Source organism: Artibeus jamaicensis, unplaced genomic scaffold (assembly GCF_021234435.1).
Source record: "Artibeus jamaicensis isolate MK-2021 breed Jamaican fruit bat unplaced genomic scaffold, CSHL_Jam_final contig_233, whole genome shotgun sequence".
Classification (NCBI taxonomy): Eukaryota; Metazoa; Chordata; class Mammalia; order Chiroptera; family Phyllostomidae; genus Artibeus; species Artibeus jamaicensis.
Genome location: NW_026521486.1, coordinates 50,783,736 through 50,798,416, shown reverse-complemented (window position 1 = coordinate 50,798,416; position 14,681 = coordinate 50,783,736). Strand labels below are relative to the sequence as shown.

Sequence of the window (14,681 nt, the reverse complement as noted above, 5' to 3'; positions counted from 1 at the left end):
GGAGAGGACTCCACTGCCCACTTCCCGGCAGGGCCACAACCTCCCCAGGGTGTCGCTGGGCTTCTTCAGAAGACTTGGAACTGGCCCTAGCCCTGGGAGGGGGCCAAGCCTCACCCCCAAAAAGAGCCAAGTTCCTTAGAGCAGCACCCGAGTCTCCTGCACAAGAGGCTTCCAGTTGTCGGGACAGACCCGCCTCTCCAGGACTCCTCCCTCCCCGCTCACTCTCCGCCCAGCCAAAGGAAGCCAGGATGCCAGGTGCTGGCCATGGGCTCCCCCAGGCCTCAGAAAGAGACTTTATTGGAAGCTATTCTGACATCATTTTTCAGACTCTTTTGCAGTCTTGGGACCAAGGATGGGACCAGGATGGGAGGGAATCTTCTTGTGACTGTGGGGGAAGGGACGTGGGTCTCCCCATATGTGGCGCTCAGTTGAGGACACTCCTGTGAGTGGCAGATGTGGTCCTCACGGAATAGGCCTTGTTGGCTCCACTGGAGAATCTCAGCGCGTTGCTGCCCATAGTTCCCCCGAAGGCCAGCCCGCTGCCACCACCGGTTCCCCCAAAGGTCATTCTGCTGCCACCGCCACCAGTGGTGTTCACCACAGCTGGGAGAGAAGAGAGAAGGACTCTGTCAGCACGGGCCCACCACCGAGGCCCCACCCCTGCCCTCCACCCCACTCTCCTGCTGCGACTGCCCCACCCTCTGCCCCCACCGTCACCTCCCTCTCCCACCACCCACCAAGGGCCAGCCCAGAAGGAGCCTTGGACAGTGGGGGGTGGGGCATGTCCCCTGCCTGACCCTGCCCGACCCTGCCCTCTTTCAACACTTCCCTGGGCCCTTAAGTCTGGCTGACTGGGAGCTCTAGGGCACCTGCTGGAAGCTACTGAAGGTAGAGAGGCCCCAGGTGCCCAGGAGGCCGGGCCAGTGTGCCATCCTATAGACCCCACCCAGTCTGGTGACCACAACAGGTGAGCCGAAGCCAAGGACTTACAGATGTTCAGGGTTCCCACTCCATCTCCGTGCAACCTGAGGGTAGAGGACAGATCTGTGAGAACAGCTCTCTCCTCAGCACTGGAGGAGCACCCCCAGGCACCACTCTGACTGGGCCCCAGGCAAGATTGGTATTCTTTCCCGTGCCTCCACACCACAGGTCTTCCTTCAGCCTTGCTGCAAAATGAGCAAGGAGGAATGGCGGCCAGAGTTCACTTAGGCCCTCCCACCTACTGGCTACATGACCTTGGGAACCTCTTAGTGCCTCTGTTTCCTCACCTATAAAAAGGGCCAAACTTAGTACCAGCCTCACAGGGTTGTTTGCGAGGATTAAATGACATAATTCACCTAAAGCTCTGGGCACACAGGATTCGGTAAATGGTAGCCGCTCTTACTATTACATCAACAGCTCCCTCCCCCACCCAGGTCATAAGATCCTCAAAGTGCACTGTAGCTTACTGATTACTGTGTCTCCAGGCCCTGCATGAGGTTGGCATGTAGTGATTGATATGACTTGAAATAATTAGTGTATTGTTGACTGAACGAATGCAGCTCCAGCAGGGACTGAGGAGGGAATGGGGAGTCAGGTGGGCTGGCTTTAGCAGCCTGTGGGGCTGAAACACTTCCTGTACTGGAAATTAAAAATTCACACAAGACAGCTGGGTGTGTTTTCTTTGTGACACACAGCTCCATTGTCACCAAGCCCTTGGCCTTGAGGATGAGTGTAGGGGAGAGGACACTTCACGTTTGTGCAGGGAGTGAGGTAGCCACCTGGTCTCAGCAGCCCCAAGTCCAGGGAGCCGAGTGAAGGCCAAGAGCAAGAGATGACTATGATAGGAGGCTTCTAGGCCCCTTGTTCAAATGCCCCTGCAAGTGTTGGGGGTTACTGGCAGCTGGGAAGGGCAGAGGGATTGAGGAATAAAAACCACGTATCCATCTCCATGTCCCCTAAGCAGTGGAGACAGGACAGTCTCTTCTAAGAGAACCAGGACCTAAGCCCCAATGACAGCAACCTGGTCTGAAGTTAGGCTTTCAGAAGGAATGTCTCTGCTTGCTTCGGCCCCATCATTCGCCCACAGGAGGAAGTGGGTCAGGCCGAACTCTAAGGGTCCCCCAGCACCGATTCTAGGAGGAAAAGAGGCCCAGGGTATGCATTCCCAAGAAAGTGAGACTCCGGCACCCACAGTGGAGGAGGGCACAGAGAGAAGCACCTTGGCTGGGACAGTTGGGCTCGTGCACTGCCTTATGCCCCAGATCAGCTGCTCTCTCTTCCCAGAGGCCTTTGGTGTTCCATTCCTCTTCCATAAAGACTAGGAGCCAACCTTCCTCCTCCTACCCACCACTCCTTCCAGACTGACCTCAGCACTCAGACCCCCTGCTTCCAGTGCTCTCTTGTTCCCCAACTCCTTCCTCTCCACTCCATTCATTCATTACCCGTCTCTATCCCCAGCCCTCTGGGATAATACTCAGAGAAGAAAAAGTTCTTTGTAAATTCAGCACTCTATAGGTCGAAATTACTGGTCTCCGAGTGCTTCCTTTGCAGATATTTTGTCTTCTCTGCCCCTCTGCAAGCTCCCTGAGGGCAGAAACATGTTTTACATATTATTTACTTCTGTTGGGTTCCAACAAGCCAAGCCATGATGAGACCTACTTCCAGGCCTTTGCCCATGCGGTTCCCTCTCACCCTCACCAAATCCTAACCTTCCCCCAAGGTCCACTCAAAAGCCATCTATTGGCCGATTGAATCAACCAACCCATCAAGGTGAGAATGAAAGCATAACTTCATGGACACAGTTTCTCTGTCTTTCATGAAGAATTTCCTGCGACTAACCCATCCCAGCCTCCTCTCAGACTGCAGATAAGTATGCAAATATCTCCAGGGACAGGGAGAAATTAACCTCCTCCACCACATTCAGTCAATACCACATGACTTAGCACTTTGTAGAGTGAGAAGAAGCCTGGAGTTATGGAAGATGCTTGAACCAGAAATCAGCAGAGCTTGACTGCACATCAGCCCTGTCCCCTCGATTAATAAAACTGAACCAGTTTCCCCTCTGTATTAACATCATCTGACCTGTTTACCTGAATGTGTTCTAAGGATCAGAGAAGATGACCCTGCTAATGGCCAGACAAATGAAGTTACTACTTCAGCTTTACACTGAGCTTTACACCACATGGTCTTTCCTTCTAGGTCATCTCATCAAGGGCAAAGAAGTAAGTGTCAGCCGTACCCTCCCTGCACCTCCCACCTCCAGGGCCCTGCACAGGAGGGTACATAGGAAATGCTTGTTGATGGATAAATGTCAAGCTGCAGGCCACACTGAGCCCTAGAAGGATCCCTTTCTCAGTTTCTCACCGGCTCTCCTCGCCCTCCAGCAGCTTGCGGTAGGTGGCAATCTCCACGTCCAGGGCCAGCTTGACATTCATGAGTTCTTGGTACTCACGCAGCTGCCGGGCCATGTCCTGCCTGGCTCGCTGCAGGGCAGCCTCCAGCTCCTCCTGTTTGGTACGTGCATCCTTGAGGGCCAGCTCCCCCTGGTCTTCAGCTTCAGCAATGGCGGCCTCCAGCTTGGCACGCTGTGGGCAGTAGAGGAGCTGTGAGGCTGGGGCCGGCCTCACCAGTCACTGTCTTCCTGCCTCCCGGTCCTGCGGTAAGCACCTGGGCAACTTGCTTACGAGGCTTCTTTGGCACCAGCCTACTTCCCCAAGCACGGAAGGATGCCAAGGGTTAAAAACATGGGTTCTGAACCTATGGACCCCAATGTTCATAGTATCACAATTTACAATAGCCAAGTGCTGGAAACAGCCTAAGTGCACATCAGTAAATGAATGAATCAAAAAACTGTGGTACATTTACACAATGGAATACTACGCAGCAGAAAGAAAGAAGGAGCTCCTACAGTTAGCCACAGCATGGATGGAACAGGAGAGCGTTCTGCTAAGTGAAGTAAGCCAGGCGGTAAAATACAAATACCATATGATCTCACCTATCAGTGGAACTTAATCAACAAAACAAAGAAGCAAGCAAAATAGTACCAGAGACATTGAAATAAAAAACAAACTTGTGTTTGTTCTTTACAGTAACCAGACAGAAGTGGGGAAGGAGATAATGAAGAAAAGAAGGGGAAGGGTGGTTAAGGAACATGTATACAGAACCCATGGACAAAGACAACTGGGGGGTAGGACTGAATGTGGGAGGTGAGGGTGAGTAGGCAGGGAGAGTAGTGGGGCAAGATGGGGACAACTGTAACCGAACAAAAACCGAAAAAATTAAAAAAATGGGTTCTGATGCACAATGCCTAGGTTCCAATTCTGTCTCTGCCACTTACCAGCTATGTGATCTTAGATAAATCAACCCTTCTAAGCCAAAGTCTCCTCTTTTTATTTTTTTTCCTCACCCGAGGGCATTTTTAAATTGCCTTTAGAGAGAGAGGAAGGGAGAAAGTAAGGAAGAAAGAGAAACATCAATTGGTTGCCTCCCGTGTGTGCCCGGACTGGGGGTCAAATGCTCCCAGACCGAGGATCAAACCCACAACCTAGGTATGTACCTGTTGGGGAATCAAACCCATAGTCCCTCGGTTCCAGGACAATGCTCCAACCAACCAAGCCATACCAGCCAGAGCCAAAGTCTCCTCTTTTCTAAGACAGCAATAATCATAGTGTCTACCTCACACAGATATTTCGAGAATTAAATGAGGTAATACACAAGTCCTTGGCACAGTGTCCAGCACACAGCAAGCACTTAATAAATGCTATTACGATGTGCAAATGCCCAGCTCCCCAGCCCCAACAAGAGCACCTCCAAAGCCACTGGATCCTAGTTAGGTTCCCAAATTTCAGGGAGTTGATAAGAACCAAAACCACCTTCAAAACAGGTACCAGTGTGGAACAGGGAGGACTTGGAGCAGAGACACTACTTGGAACCCCCAAGCCTAAAATGCATGATCAGCAGCCCCCAGGGTTTGGGAGGAGTAATTAGATTCACGATGGACCTGAGCAATGACTGTCACTTCCTGCCCGGCCTTGGGCTTCCTTGTGTGTAGCTCACCCCCCACCACCAGGAGCTTATCTAGTGCTGGGCCTCCTCTTGTCAGCTCAGAGGACCACCATCCCCACACCCTACCCCAGTCTCCTTCTCCTTCCTTCTCACCCACCATTCCTTGCCCTCAGAGCCTCTCCCCTCAGCTTATGCACTCAGCCTCTCTGCCCATCCCCCCCCAACCCTCCTCAGGAGGCCCTCCGGTGCTCTGCCCCTCAACCACCTCCCCTGTTATACTGGTGCCCCTTGGCCAAGCCCATCCCACTCTCTCTGAGTCCCTCAATGGTGGCAGACACCCCAACTCTGGGGCCTGGTTCTGCCCTGTTGTGTGAGAGGATACCCGGATGTGACAGAAGCTGCAGGGTTTTGGGCCCATGCCATTCATTATGCTGAGTCTCCCCACTGGCCTGGAGGCTGGCTTGCTTCCCTAGTGATTCACGGCCCCACATCTGTGCCAGGAGGTAGCCTCCGCCCTCATATCAACAGGCCTTCAGGGGTTCAAGGGGAGGAGACTTCTGGGCAAACCACCCCACATCCCATCCTCCCAGCTCATCTGGAAGTTAGGTCTCTGAGGCTGCCACAGTGGTTACCTTCCCTCCCTCCCCACTGCAAACACCTGCTCAGGTTTAGCTGCACCTCCCTGACCGGCCCCCTACTCGTGCCTCCACCAGGGCTTAGAAGACCCTTCCCTCATCAACACCCCCACGTCAGCTTCACAGCCTGTTTTCCCATCAGTCTATCGTTGGAGACCTTTGCCCTAACCGTGAGCCAGGTGCTAGAAAGGGAGGAGCAGTGAACCAGACAAATGGGGCCCCTGCTCTAAGGCATTTTCTATATTCCAGTGTGGGGCACAGTCAAAATACTTAATAAGACAGAACATTTCAGGCAGTGATAGGTGCTTCAGGGAACTTCAGACAGACTCCTGATAGATTAGCTTGGTAGTTGAAAAAGTTATCTCTGAGATCTTTTGTCCTAAACCACAGGAATAGGAAAGGGGCAGCCACATACAGAGCTGGGAGAACCACATTCCAAGTAGAGGGAACACCAAGTGCAAAGGCCCTGAAGCATGCAGATGCCTGGCAAATGCAAGGTACGGAAGTGGGCTAGTGTGGCCGGAGCACAGCGAGTGAGGGAGCAGTGGAAAGTGAGGTCAGGATTGTCACGGGCCTTGTGAGCCATAGTGAGGGTTTCTATTGGCCGCTGTCCCCCTGTTCCCCACAAGTGTGAGCTCCCAGGTATACCACATTGCTCACAAAGCTAAGGGCAAGGAGAGAGAGAGCTCAGTACCAGTTTGGTAACAAGGTGGTTCTTTTCTGGCCAGACAGCCTAAGCCTTCTTCCATAGGCTCAGCTAGGACTCCTCTCCTCTGTTTGGCCTGAGCCAAAACCTGGCCAAGAACATTCTGTTCTAGAGCTTTCACAAGTGGGTCTGAGCTGCACCAGCCTCTGCCTGGCCCACCAGGGGGAGAGGTTAGGGGGAGGGGATTGGGAGAGGGGCAGGGCTGACACCTGTGCCCCCAGTCCCCTGCTCCTGATTGTCAGCTGGCTACCCTGCCCATGCCCTAAGAAATAGGGAGAGGTGAGGAGGAGGGCTTGTGCCCACCTGGTTCTTGATGTTGTCGATCTCAGCCTGCAGCCCCTGGATGGCCCGGTTCATCTCCGCAATCTCATTCCGGGTGTTCCGGAGGTCATCCCCATGCTTCCCAGCCTGGGCTTGGAGGGTCTCAAACTGGAACAGCCACACAGAGAGGTATGGCAATGGGTGAGCGATGATCACAGGGGACTTGTCCCTTTCTCCACCCAAGGAAGGCCCCAGGTTCTGACTGACCAGCCCGCTCGGCTTATCTTCCCAGGGAGAGACAGTGTGACTCCCAGCAACCATCACCCAGTGCTCAAAAGCCAGGCATAGGACAGTGGGGTGGCTCAGGGGCTCAGTTTCCTCCCAGCTGGGACAGAGAGGACAAGGACAGCTCCTGGGGCCCATCACCATCGATCCCGGGGCTCTTCCCATTCCCGTCACACCTTACTGCTAGAGACCCCCGGGAAGTCTGAGACCCTCACCTACCAAGCACTCCCTCCTCAGCACCACCCACTTCACAGATTAGGAGAGCGGATCCCGGGGAATGACGGCATTGCCCGAGGACCACACAGCAAATCTGAGCCCAGGTCTCCTGTTGGCTTACCTGCGTGCTCACCTGTGCGCCGTGGATGACTCCCTGTAAGCTGCTTAAACCCTGCCTCAGGCTCCCTCCCCCAGCAGCCCCACCCACTCCCTCAGCACCTGCACAGTCAGCTGTGCTGCCACCACACGGTGCCTGGTCTGCGGCCCTTGGACCCTGCTTTCCCATCTACAAGCTGTGTGGAGTTAGGCAAATTACTGAACCTCTCTGAGCCTCAGTCTCCTCATGTACATATAAAATGGGGATAATATAGTACCTACCTAGTAGGGCTGTTCTGTGGGTTAAATGAGTCAGTACAGGCAAAACTTATGAAACACTGCTTAGCACTCTGAGCACTTGCCACATTTTGGCCATTATAATTACTAAACCATGTCCACTTCCTCTGCCCTGCACTCCCCCCCATGAGGGAAGGACCCTGTCCTTTGCTTCCTCTTTTTCCCAGGACACAAGAGAACACCACAGATTTAAACACCGGTGCCTGCCAGACCAGTGGGACCAGGCCCTAAAGGCTTCGGACAGGGTAAGGAATAAGGGAAACTGCCACCAAGGACCCTGCAGGAGGAGGGAATGTGTCCCCGGTGGCTGCACACCTTGGTCTGGTACCAGGTCTCAGCCTCGGCCCGGCTGCGGTTGGCGATGTCCTCGTACTGGGCCTTGACCTCGGCAATGATGCCGTCCAGGTCCAGGGAGCGGCTGTTGTCCATGGAGAGGACCACGGACGTGTCGGAGATCTGGGACTGCAGCTCTGACAGCTCCTGTAGGGACCAGACAGAACCCGAGGGCTTGGGAGCAGGACCCACCCTGCACCCAGGCCCATCCTGGGATTCCCCACACACCAGGGAAAGAAAAAGGTAGAAAAGGCCAGAGCGGGTGTGAGTCACCAGGCAGGGAGGGGCCACAGACCAGAATCTGCTAAACGGCCCATCCCACCAGGGCTCCCTGAAGAGCCCACTAGCAGCTTCTGAAATAAGAGTCTGGTGGGATTACAGCTGATAGAAAAGTGAGAGGGCGTGGAAGCGGTGGTGGCCCCACTGTGAGGTGCTGCCCAGGGGCAAGAGCTCTACTGTGAAGGGGGTCGCTGGCGGGTGAGTAAATAAGTCCTGTTCTGCCCAATAATGAAACACTCTGCAGCCTTTAAATCAGATGATATGGCTGTATTTAAGGTCAGGGACATATACCCATGACATATCATTACATGGAAAGAATATGGTTCTATTTTTATTAAAATATATGTTTCTATAGCTCTGTATATGTATGCACAGAAAAAAATCTGAAAAGGTAGATGATAAGAGAGGGTGTGGGTGACTTATTTTTAATTTTATACTTTACTTAATTTTCTGGATGTTTTGCAACGAGCACACATTTTATAATGAGAAAAAATATATACACATATACACACAGATAGACACACAAATATGTATGGCATGTGACGGACATATGAAGACCTGCACTAAGATTAAAAATGCTCAGAGAAAGTCTCAAGGATCCAGCCCCTTGGAAATTCACCCTGAGAGGCTGCTGGAGGCGGACTATTCAGACACAGACGGGACTGAACTGAGAAATGAGAACTGTATGTAGGGCCACGTGTAATTATGTCCCAGACCAGTCCTGCCAGATGACTGGCCACCCTTTCTTCCTCTTAAGCCAGAGCTTCATACTGATGGGAGTACAAAGGGTGTTAAGTCCTGTGAGGGAAAGAGCTGGAAGCCCAGGGCAGGGCAAGGGTGGGAGGCAGAGGATGAGATGGGAGGGTAGACGGACAGAGTGGCCCATTGGTGAGCAGCCTCCTGCCCAGTCCCTCTGGTGGACACTCTCAGGCCCTCCAGTCTCTCCTGACTTGGGCTACCTCGCCTGCCCCACCCAGCCCACCGGAACTCCGGCACAGCCGGGGACCCCTTCACATCCTCCTGGCTCCTTCGGCCCCTCCCTATTACACTTCCAGACAAATGGCCATTCCACATCTGTAAAAGGCCAATCCTGACGGACTCTGCCACCCTGCTCTAACAAGGCCAGCTCCTCCTGAACTGCCCATCATCAAGGACTCCTGAGTCCAGAAAGGATAAAGAGCAGGACAAAGGCAACCCCCACACAGTCAGCACACCCCCAGACTAGCCCAGAGGCAGGGGGTTGACCAGATGGCTCCCTGGTTAGGACGTGCCTCCCAGCCCTGAGGTCCTCACCGTCTCATAGAAGCTCCTGAGGAAGTTGATCTCCTCATTCAGGCCGTTCACCTTGGCCTCCAACTCCACCTTGTTCATGTAGGCAGCATCCACATCCTGGTGGGGGAGGCGGGGGCAGGCGGGGTAAGAAGCACACAGACCATTCAGCAGGGGTGGGAGTAAGCCAGTACTGTCCAACCTCAGGGCCAAACACCACTGCCCTACCAAGAAACACACAGTTTCTCCAGGCTGCCTGATGTGCCCACAGCAGGAAATTTCCTCCGCTCGACCCTCCCAGGCTGCATGACAGGCCTCATCTCCAGGGAGCCCCAGGACCAGAGGCGCCCTCTCAATGCCAGTAGCCCAGAGTGCCCCAAAGCCCCAACCCCAGCACTTCACCAGTTCCTAAGGGCCTTGGTGGTCTGGACACACCCCTGGCTCTGCCACCTGCTACTAGCTGTATAACCTTGAACAAATCACTTCGATTCTATGAGCTTCAACTTCTGATCAGGCGAATAAGAGAGCATAAAACCATTCAGACTCCAGGGCACCACTCTCAGATGAGTATTTAACTTGCAGCACGGCTGACTCTGGCATAGGTGGGCCCCAGATAGCACTGCAGGTCCAGGCGATGTCTGGATGCCTTCCAGCCACACTTTACTTTGGTGAACTCCTGTGGGTAGCACCCACTTGCACCCATCCCTGAACCCCAAGGGCCAGCACTCTGGGGGCAGGCTGCATTTACATGGATGGTCCTGAAAAACTCAGCGGCTCAGTGAATATGCATTGAATCAGAATCTTAAATTGAGTCGCTCTTTCAAGGCCTTCCAACTTGGGCTTGTACAACTCGAGGGACGGGGAACTTACTCTGCCTCAAGGCAGCCTATTCCATTCACTCAGCAAGTATTTCAGGCCTGCCACGTGCTACCTTGTCTGTAATGAAATGTTGGGACTATGACTGAACATGTCCTTATTTGGAGTTGGAATCTCCCTTTCTAACCTTTACCCTTTGGTATTAATTCCAACCCCTCCAGGCCCAGAAACAAGTCTAGCAACTAACCAGACACACACACACGTGCGCACACACAAGACAGGCTCTGCTATAAGGGCCTGACTTCCATATCTGTCCTTCTCCCAGCCCATCACTCCCTTCTCACAGTCCCCCAGGCCAGACCTTGGCCACAGGTCCCCTACAGGGCTGCTCAGGTCAGAGGGCCATGTGATCCCCTGTCCCGTGCGCTCAGACAACATCCCCCACCCGCCTCTCTGGCCCCCTCACCTTTTTCAGCAACACAAACTCATTCTCAGCAGCCATGCGCCGGTTGATTTCCTCTTCATACCTGCAGTAGAGGAGGCGGGCGCGGTGTCAGTGCAGCTTTGCCTCTGTCCACCCTCAGATGCAGGTGTGAAAGTCCACACTGCACCACCCTCACCTTCTCCTTAATGACACATCTGGAAAAATAAGTATCAGCTATGAAACCCAGCGCCCCTGACTTTTCGATTGCTAAGGCTTTGAGTCTAGCCATGGGATGGGGTGGGAGAGCAGGGGCCACGTGAATTCAAGGACAAAGCCTGCATATTCTGGGAGAAAGAGAAGAATAAAAGTCATGCCTACGGACCGCTTCATGTGGGGCCTGCCCTGTTCTGAGCTTCCTGCGCATTAGCTCATTTAATCCTCACAATGATCCTTTGACAATGGCACGGTGACTAGCAGGGCAGCGGACAGAGGCACGGAGAGGCCAAGTAATCTGTCCAGTCACTAAGCTGCTAAGTGGCAAAGCCCAGACTTGAGACCTGGAGGCCTGACTCTAAGCCCTTGCCTTAACCACTATCTAATCATACAGCCTGAGGGGGAAGAAGGGGCCTGAAGAGGAGGAACCTTGTAGAATAGGGGGCGGGGGGGGCATACATTCTTGGAATAACGAGGCCCCAACTGCGTGGTCTGGTCCCAGGGCCCCTCCCACTCCTTTTTCTCCCAAGGAGCCAGCCCCGCCCATAGGAGGACACCAGCAAAGCAGGGCACAGAGCAAGAGAGCAGGTGGGCTTAACCTAGGATTTATTTAGAAACTTAAATAAAAAGGTGTCAGAAACAGAAACTCAGCAGTGCTCAAGAGCTGCTGGGGAGCAACTGTGGTGGGAAGCAGGACTCTGGGCAGACAGAGGCCCTCCGGGATTCCCGACTCTCAAGGTCCCCCTCCCTCAGTTCTGTAGAAGAGTACAGAAACATCCTGGAGGCCGCTGCCCCCCCCCCCCAGGGATGGGGCCCTGCGGCCCGGAGAGAGTGCCGATGGGAGTTTCTGGGCAGCGGCACGCAGGGCCCTCCCTGTGCCTCCCTCTGCCCCAGCCCAGCGCTCGGCCTGGCTCCACAGGGAAGCTCTGTGGGCTTTGGGGTAGGGAAAGCATGAGTGCCCACATCTGCAAACTCACAGAACAAAAGGCCTTCCCCGCCCAGCACCTGTCTCATTCCACCTGTTGACTGTTGCCCCAGGGCAGAATGGGAAGGGCACTCTCCAGAGGCCTTTGTTTGTTCTGCCTCTCGTCAGTGCCAGTGTCCCTGCTCTGGCTTAGTAGTCACGCACCTCCAGGCAGAGAGCAGAACTCACTCATTACCCGCCCCTGCCCAGGGTGCGGGCATGCGCATGTGGGGAGCAGCCCAAGCCTAAAGCTTTGGTTTCTATTCAGTGAGAAAAGAAAACTCAGTGCCTGTCTCAAAGGCCCGTCATCAAAGCCCCAGCCTTCCTGTCCCCTGCACTCCCTGCCCCTTCTCACAGCCTCCTCCACATTCCTGCCTGGATCACACCGCACATCAGCCTCTGCACCCCCTCTCCTGGCTCACAATGGTCATTCCCTCTCCTTGTTTCTCTCTAGCCCAGGTTGGTTCCATGACTCCTCCTGGGAGTCAGGGGTCCAAATTTCAAGTCCCGGCTCTCCCGACGATCTGCCGTGTGAGCTCGGTCAAGTCCCTGGACCTCTCTTGTCTCTGATTCCTCACCTGAACAAAATGAAGTTGCTCTAGAATAGTTGGTGAGAGTTGCACAACTTCGGAAGTACATCTGTGGTACCTTCTGCCCTACCCTCTTTTGGGGTCCAGGTCAGACACCCAAAAGGAAACAGGCAGGTCAGGGCTGGGCAGAGATATTTTACTGGGAGTAACTCAGGAGAAAAGACCAGAAATACTTGGAAGCACCCCCAGGGACAAAGGGACTAGGACTGGCAGGGAATGTGTTAGTCAAGACCCTTCATGGGTTAGTGTACTAAGCAGCTTCACCCCTAACCCAGAGGGGACTTGCAGGGGTCCAGCCGATTGGCCCAAGACAAAGGACAGATGGAACCCCTCCCATACTCCCACAGGTCACAGTGGGAGGCAGTACTTATTCTTGAAGTCTTCTACCACATCCTGTGTGTTCTGAAGCTCCATCTCCAAGCGGCTGCCATCCATCTGCAAGGCCTCAAGCTGTTTGCGCAGGCCAGCTATACTGGCTTCAAAGATGCCTGGGAGGCGGCTGCTCTTGACCGACTTCTGCTCCTGCAGCAGAGCCCACTTGGTCTCCAACAGCTTGTTCTGCTGCTCCAGAAACCGCACCTACAAGGGAAATGGAGGAGGAAACTCCTGAGCAGCAGGCCATGCTGTGCACAGTGGGGCTGGGAGGGTCTCCAGCCACCCAGCAGAACCCACACTCCCACTGGCTATTCCTCCAACCTTGGACCCCAGCCCTTGGCCCTCTCCTCCAGGCAAATAACCCCAGATAAGCCTCTTCTCCAGGACTCTCTGTCTCAAGTGTCTTAGAGGGTAACCCAGGGGTCAGGTGTACCTAGTTCAACAATGTGCCCTGGCACTGTGCTTTAAGTCTCCTCCCTCCTACACTCCTCATCAAAATACAGGGGATCTCCACCTCCCTCCCTGAAGGGGTTCCCCTTCCCGCCTGTGTCCTGGGCTCGACCAGCCTCCTGCCTTCAGGCTGGAACCTGTCTGTCCTCCCTCAGTATCCTCTCACCCCTTCTTCCCTCCAGCAAGGCCTCAGGACAGGGCACTACAATCTGGTCAGTGTAAAATGAGCACCTATTTTGTGCTCAGTCCTGAAGCCCAAAAAGCCTCTAAGGAGCACCCTGTATGACTGTGGGTGGGAAGCAGGCCTCCCCAGAACCAGCAACTCAGGGTGGCGGGCCCTGGGGGTTGCAGACAGTGAGACAGCGAAAAGGAACTCAGGTCTGGGAGGCTTCAGCAGAACCTGAAGGACATGTATGCTCAGCATGGCGACATTGGAGGCTGGGGAAGTGGCGGGGGGAGGGGTGTACACGAAGGAAGGAGAGAGAAGGCCTGGTCTACACCTAAGGGAGGAGGCCCTGGCAGCGGACGCCGGAGCTAGCCCTTCGTTCAGGGGTCCAGCCCCACTTTGTCCCTCATCTAGACCCACCAGTCAAGCCTGCCTCCTCCCTCCCAACACCCACTCTCACTCCCCACTCCACCCTCTGGAACCCAAACAGCCAGGAAAAACACCTCCCAAATGTCCCTTCCCCCTCATTGCCCCCTAACGGGCTGTCTCCAAAGGCAGTTATAACCTCATTCAGTTCCAAACACCAAATGGAAGCGGCAGGACCAGGTAGGGTGGGGCGAGTGTGACCCGGAGCCTCCCTCCGGCCCTTTATTTTTAGCATCTGCCTCCAGGTAGAGAGTGAGGGTGAGGAGGGCCTCCTCAGCTGGGAAGGGCGTTTCACCCCTACCTCACCTCCGACTCCACGCAGCCCCCTCACAGGGAAAGGGGCCCAGAAAGAGAGGAACTCCCGGCCCTGGCCTCTGGAGTTCCCGATGTTGGTGAATAGAGACTCGTTCTTCCAGCGCCTAGCTCAGTAGCCGCTTGGCCTGGAGCGTGGCATGGCTCCGGGCAGGTTGCAGCCCGCTCACCTTGTCGATGAAGGAGGCGAACTTGTTGTTGAGGGTCTTGATCTGCTCACGCTCCTCCTGACGCGCCTGCTGGATGGAGGGGTCAATGTGCACCTGCAGCGGGGTCAGCAGGCTCTGATTGATGGTGACCTGGTGAATGCCGGGGCCCACCGGATCCCCGTAGGCCGAGTGCACGGCCACCCGCGGCCGCAAGGTGCCCAGGCCGTAGAGGCTGATGCCGCGGGAGGCCCCGGGGCGCACCGAGCTCAGGCGCACCTGGGCACCGCGCCCCGGGAACGTGGCGGAGCGCGAGCTGAAGACTTGGGAGCTGAAGTGGGTGGACATGCTGGCTGCACCAGAGCGGACCTAGCAGTGGGCGAGAGGGAGCCGAATTCGCTGACCTCCGGCGTACCTGGCCGCTTTTATCCGCTAG

General features: G+C 54.8%; 1 protein-coding gene across 1 annotated transcript; it reads right to left on the bottom strand.

Moving 5' to 3' along the window:
* Positions 1-251: 251 nt before the first annotated feature.
* Positions 252-14,681, bottom strand: KRT7 (keratin 7). The gene is made up of 9 exons (XM_037137488.2): positions 14,270-14,681; positions 12,738-12,949; positions 10,646-10,706; positions 9,388-9,483; positions 7,798-7,962; positions 6,631-6,756; positions 3,346-3,566; positions 991-1,025; positions 252-603 (listed from the first exon to the last, which is right to left on the bottom strand). Exons 1-9 carry the CDS (start codon positions 14,591-14,593, stop codon positions 425-427), a joined length of 1,419 nt encoding a protein of 472 aa, XP_036993383.2. The 5' UTR covers positions 14,594-14,681; the 3' UTR covers positions 252-424.

Excerpts from the sequence above, each read along its gene's own strand:
- KRT7 (XM_037137488.2), bottom strand. The coding sequence starts at position 14,593 with ATGTCCACCCACTTCAGCTCCCAAGTCTTCAGCTCGCGCTCCGCCACG. Across the intron at positions 10,707-12,737 it reads GTAGAAGACTTCAAGAATAA|GTATGAAGAGGAAATCAACC; the intron begins GTACTGCCTCCC and ends CCTCTACTGCAG. Across the intron at positions 9,484-10,645 it reads AGTTTGTGTTGCTGAAAAAG|GATGTGGATGCTGCCTACAT; the intron begins GTGAGGGGGCCA and ends CTCCCCCACCAG.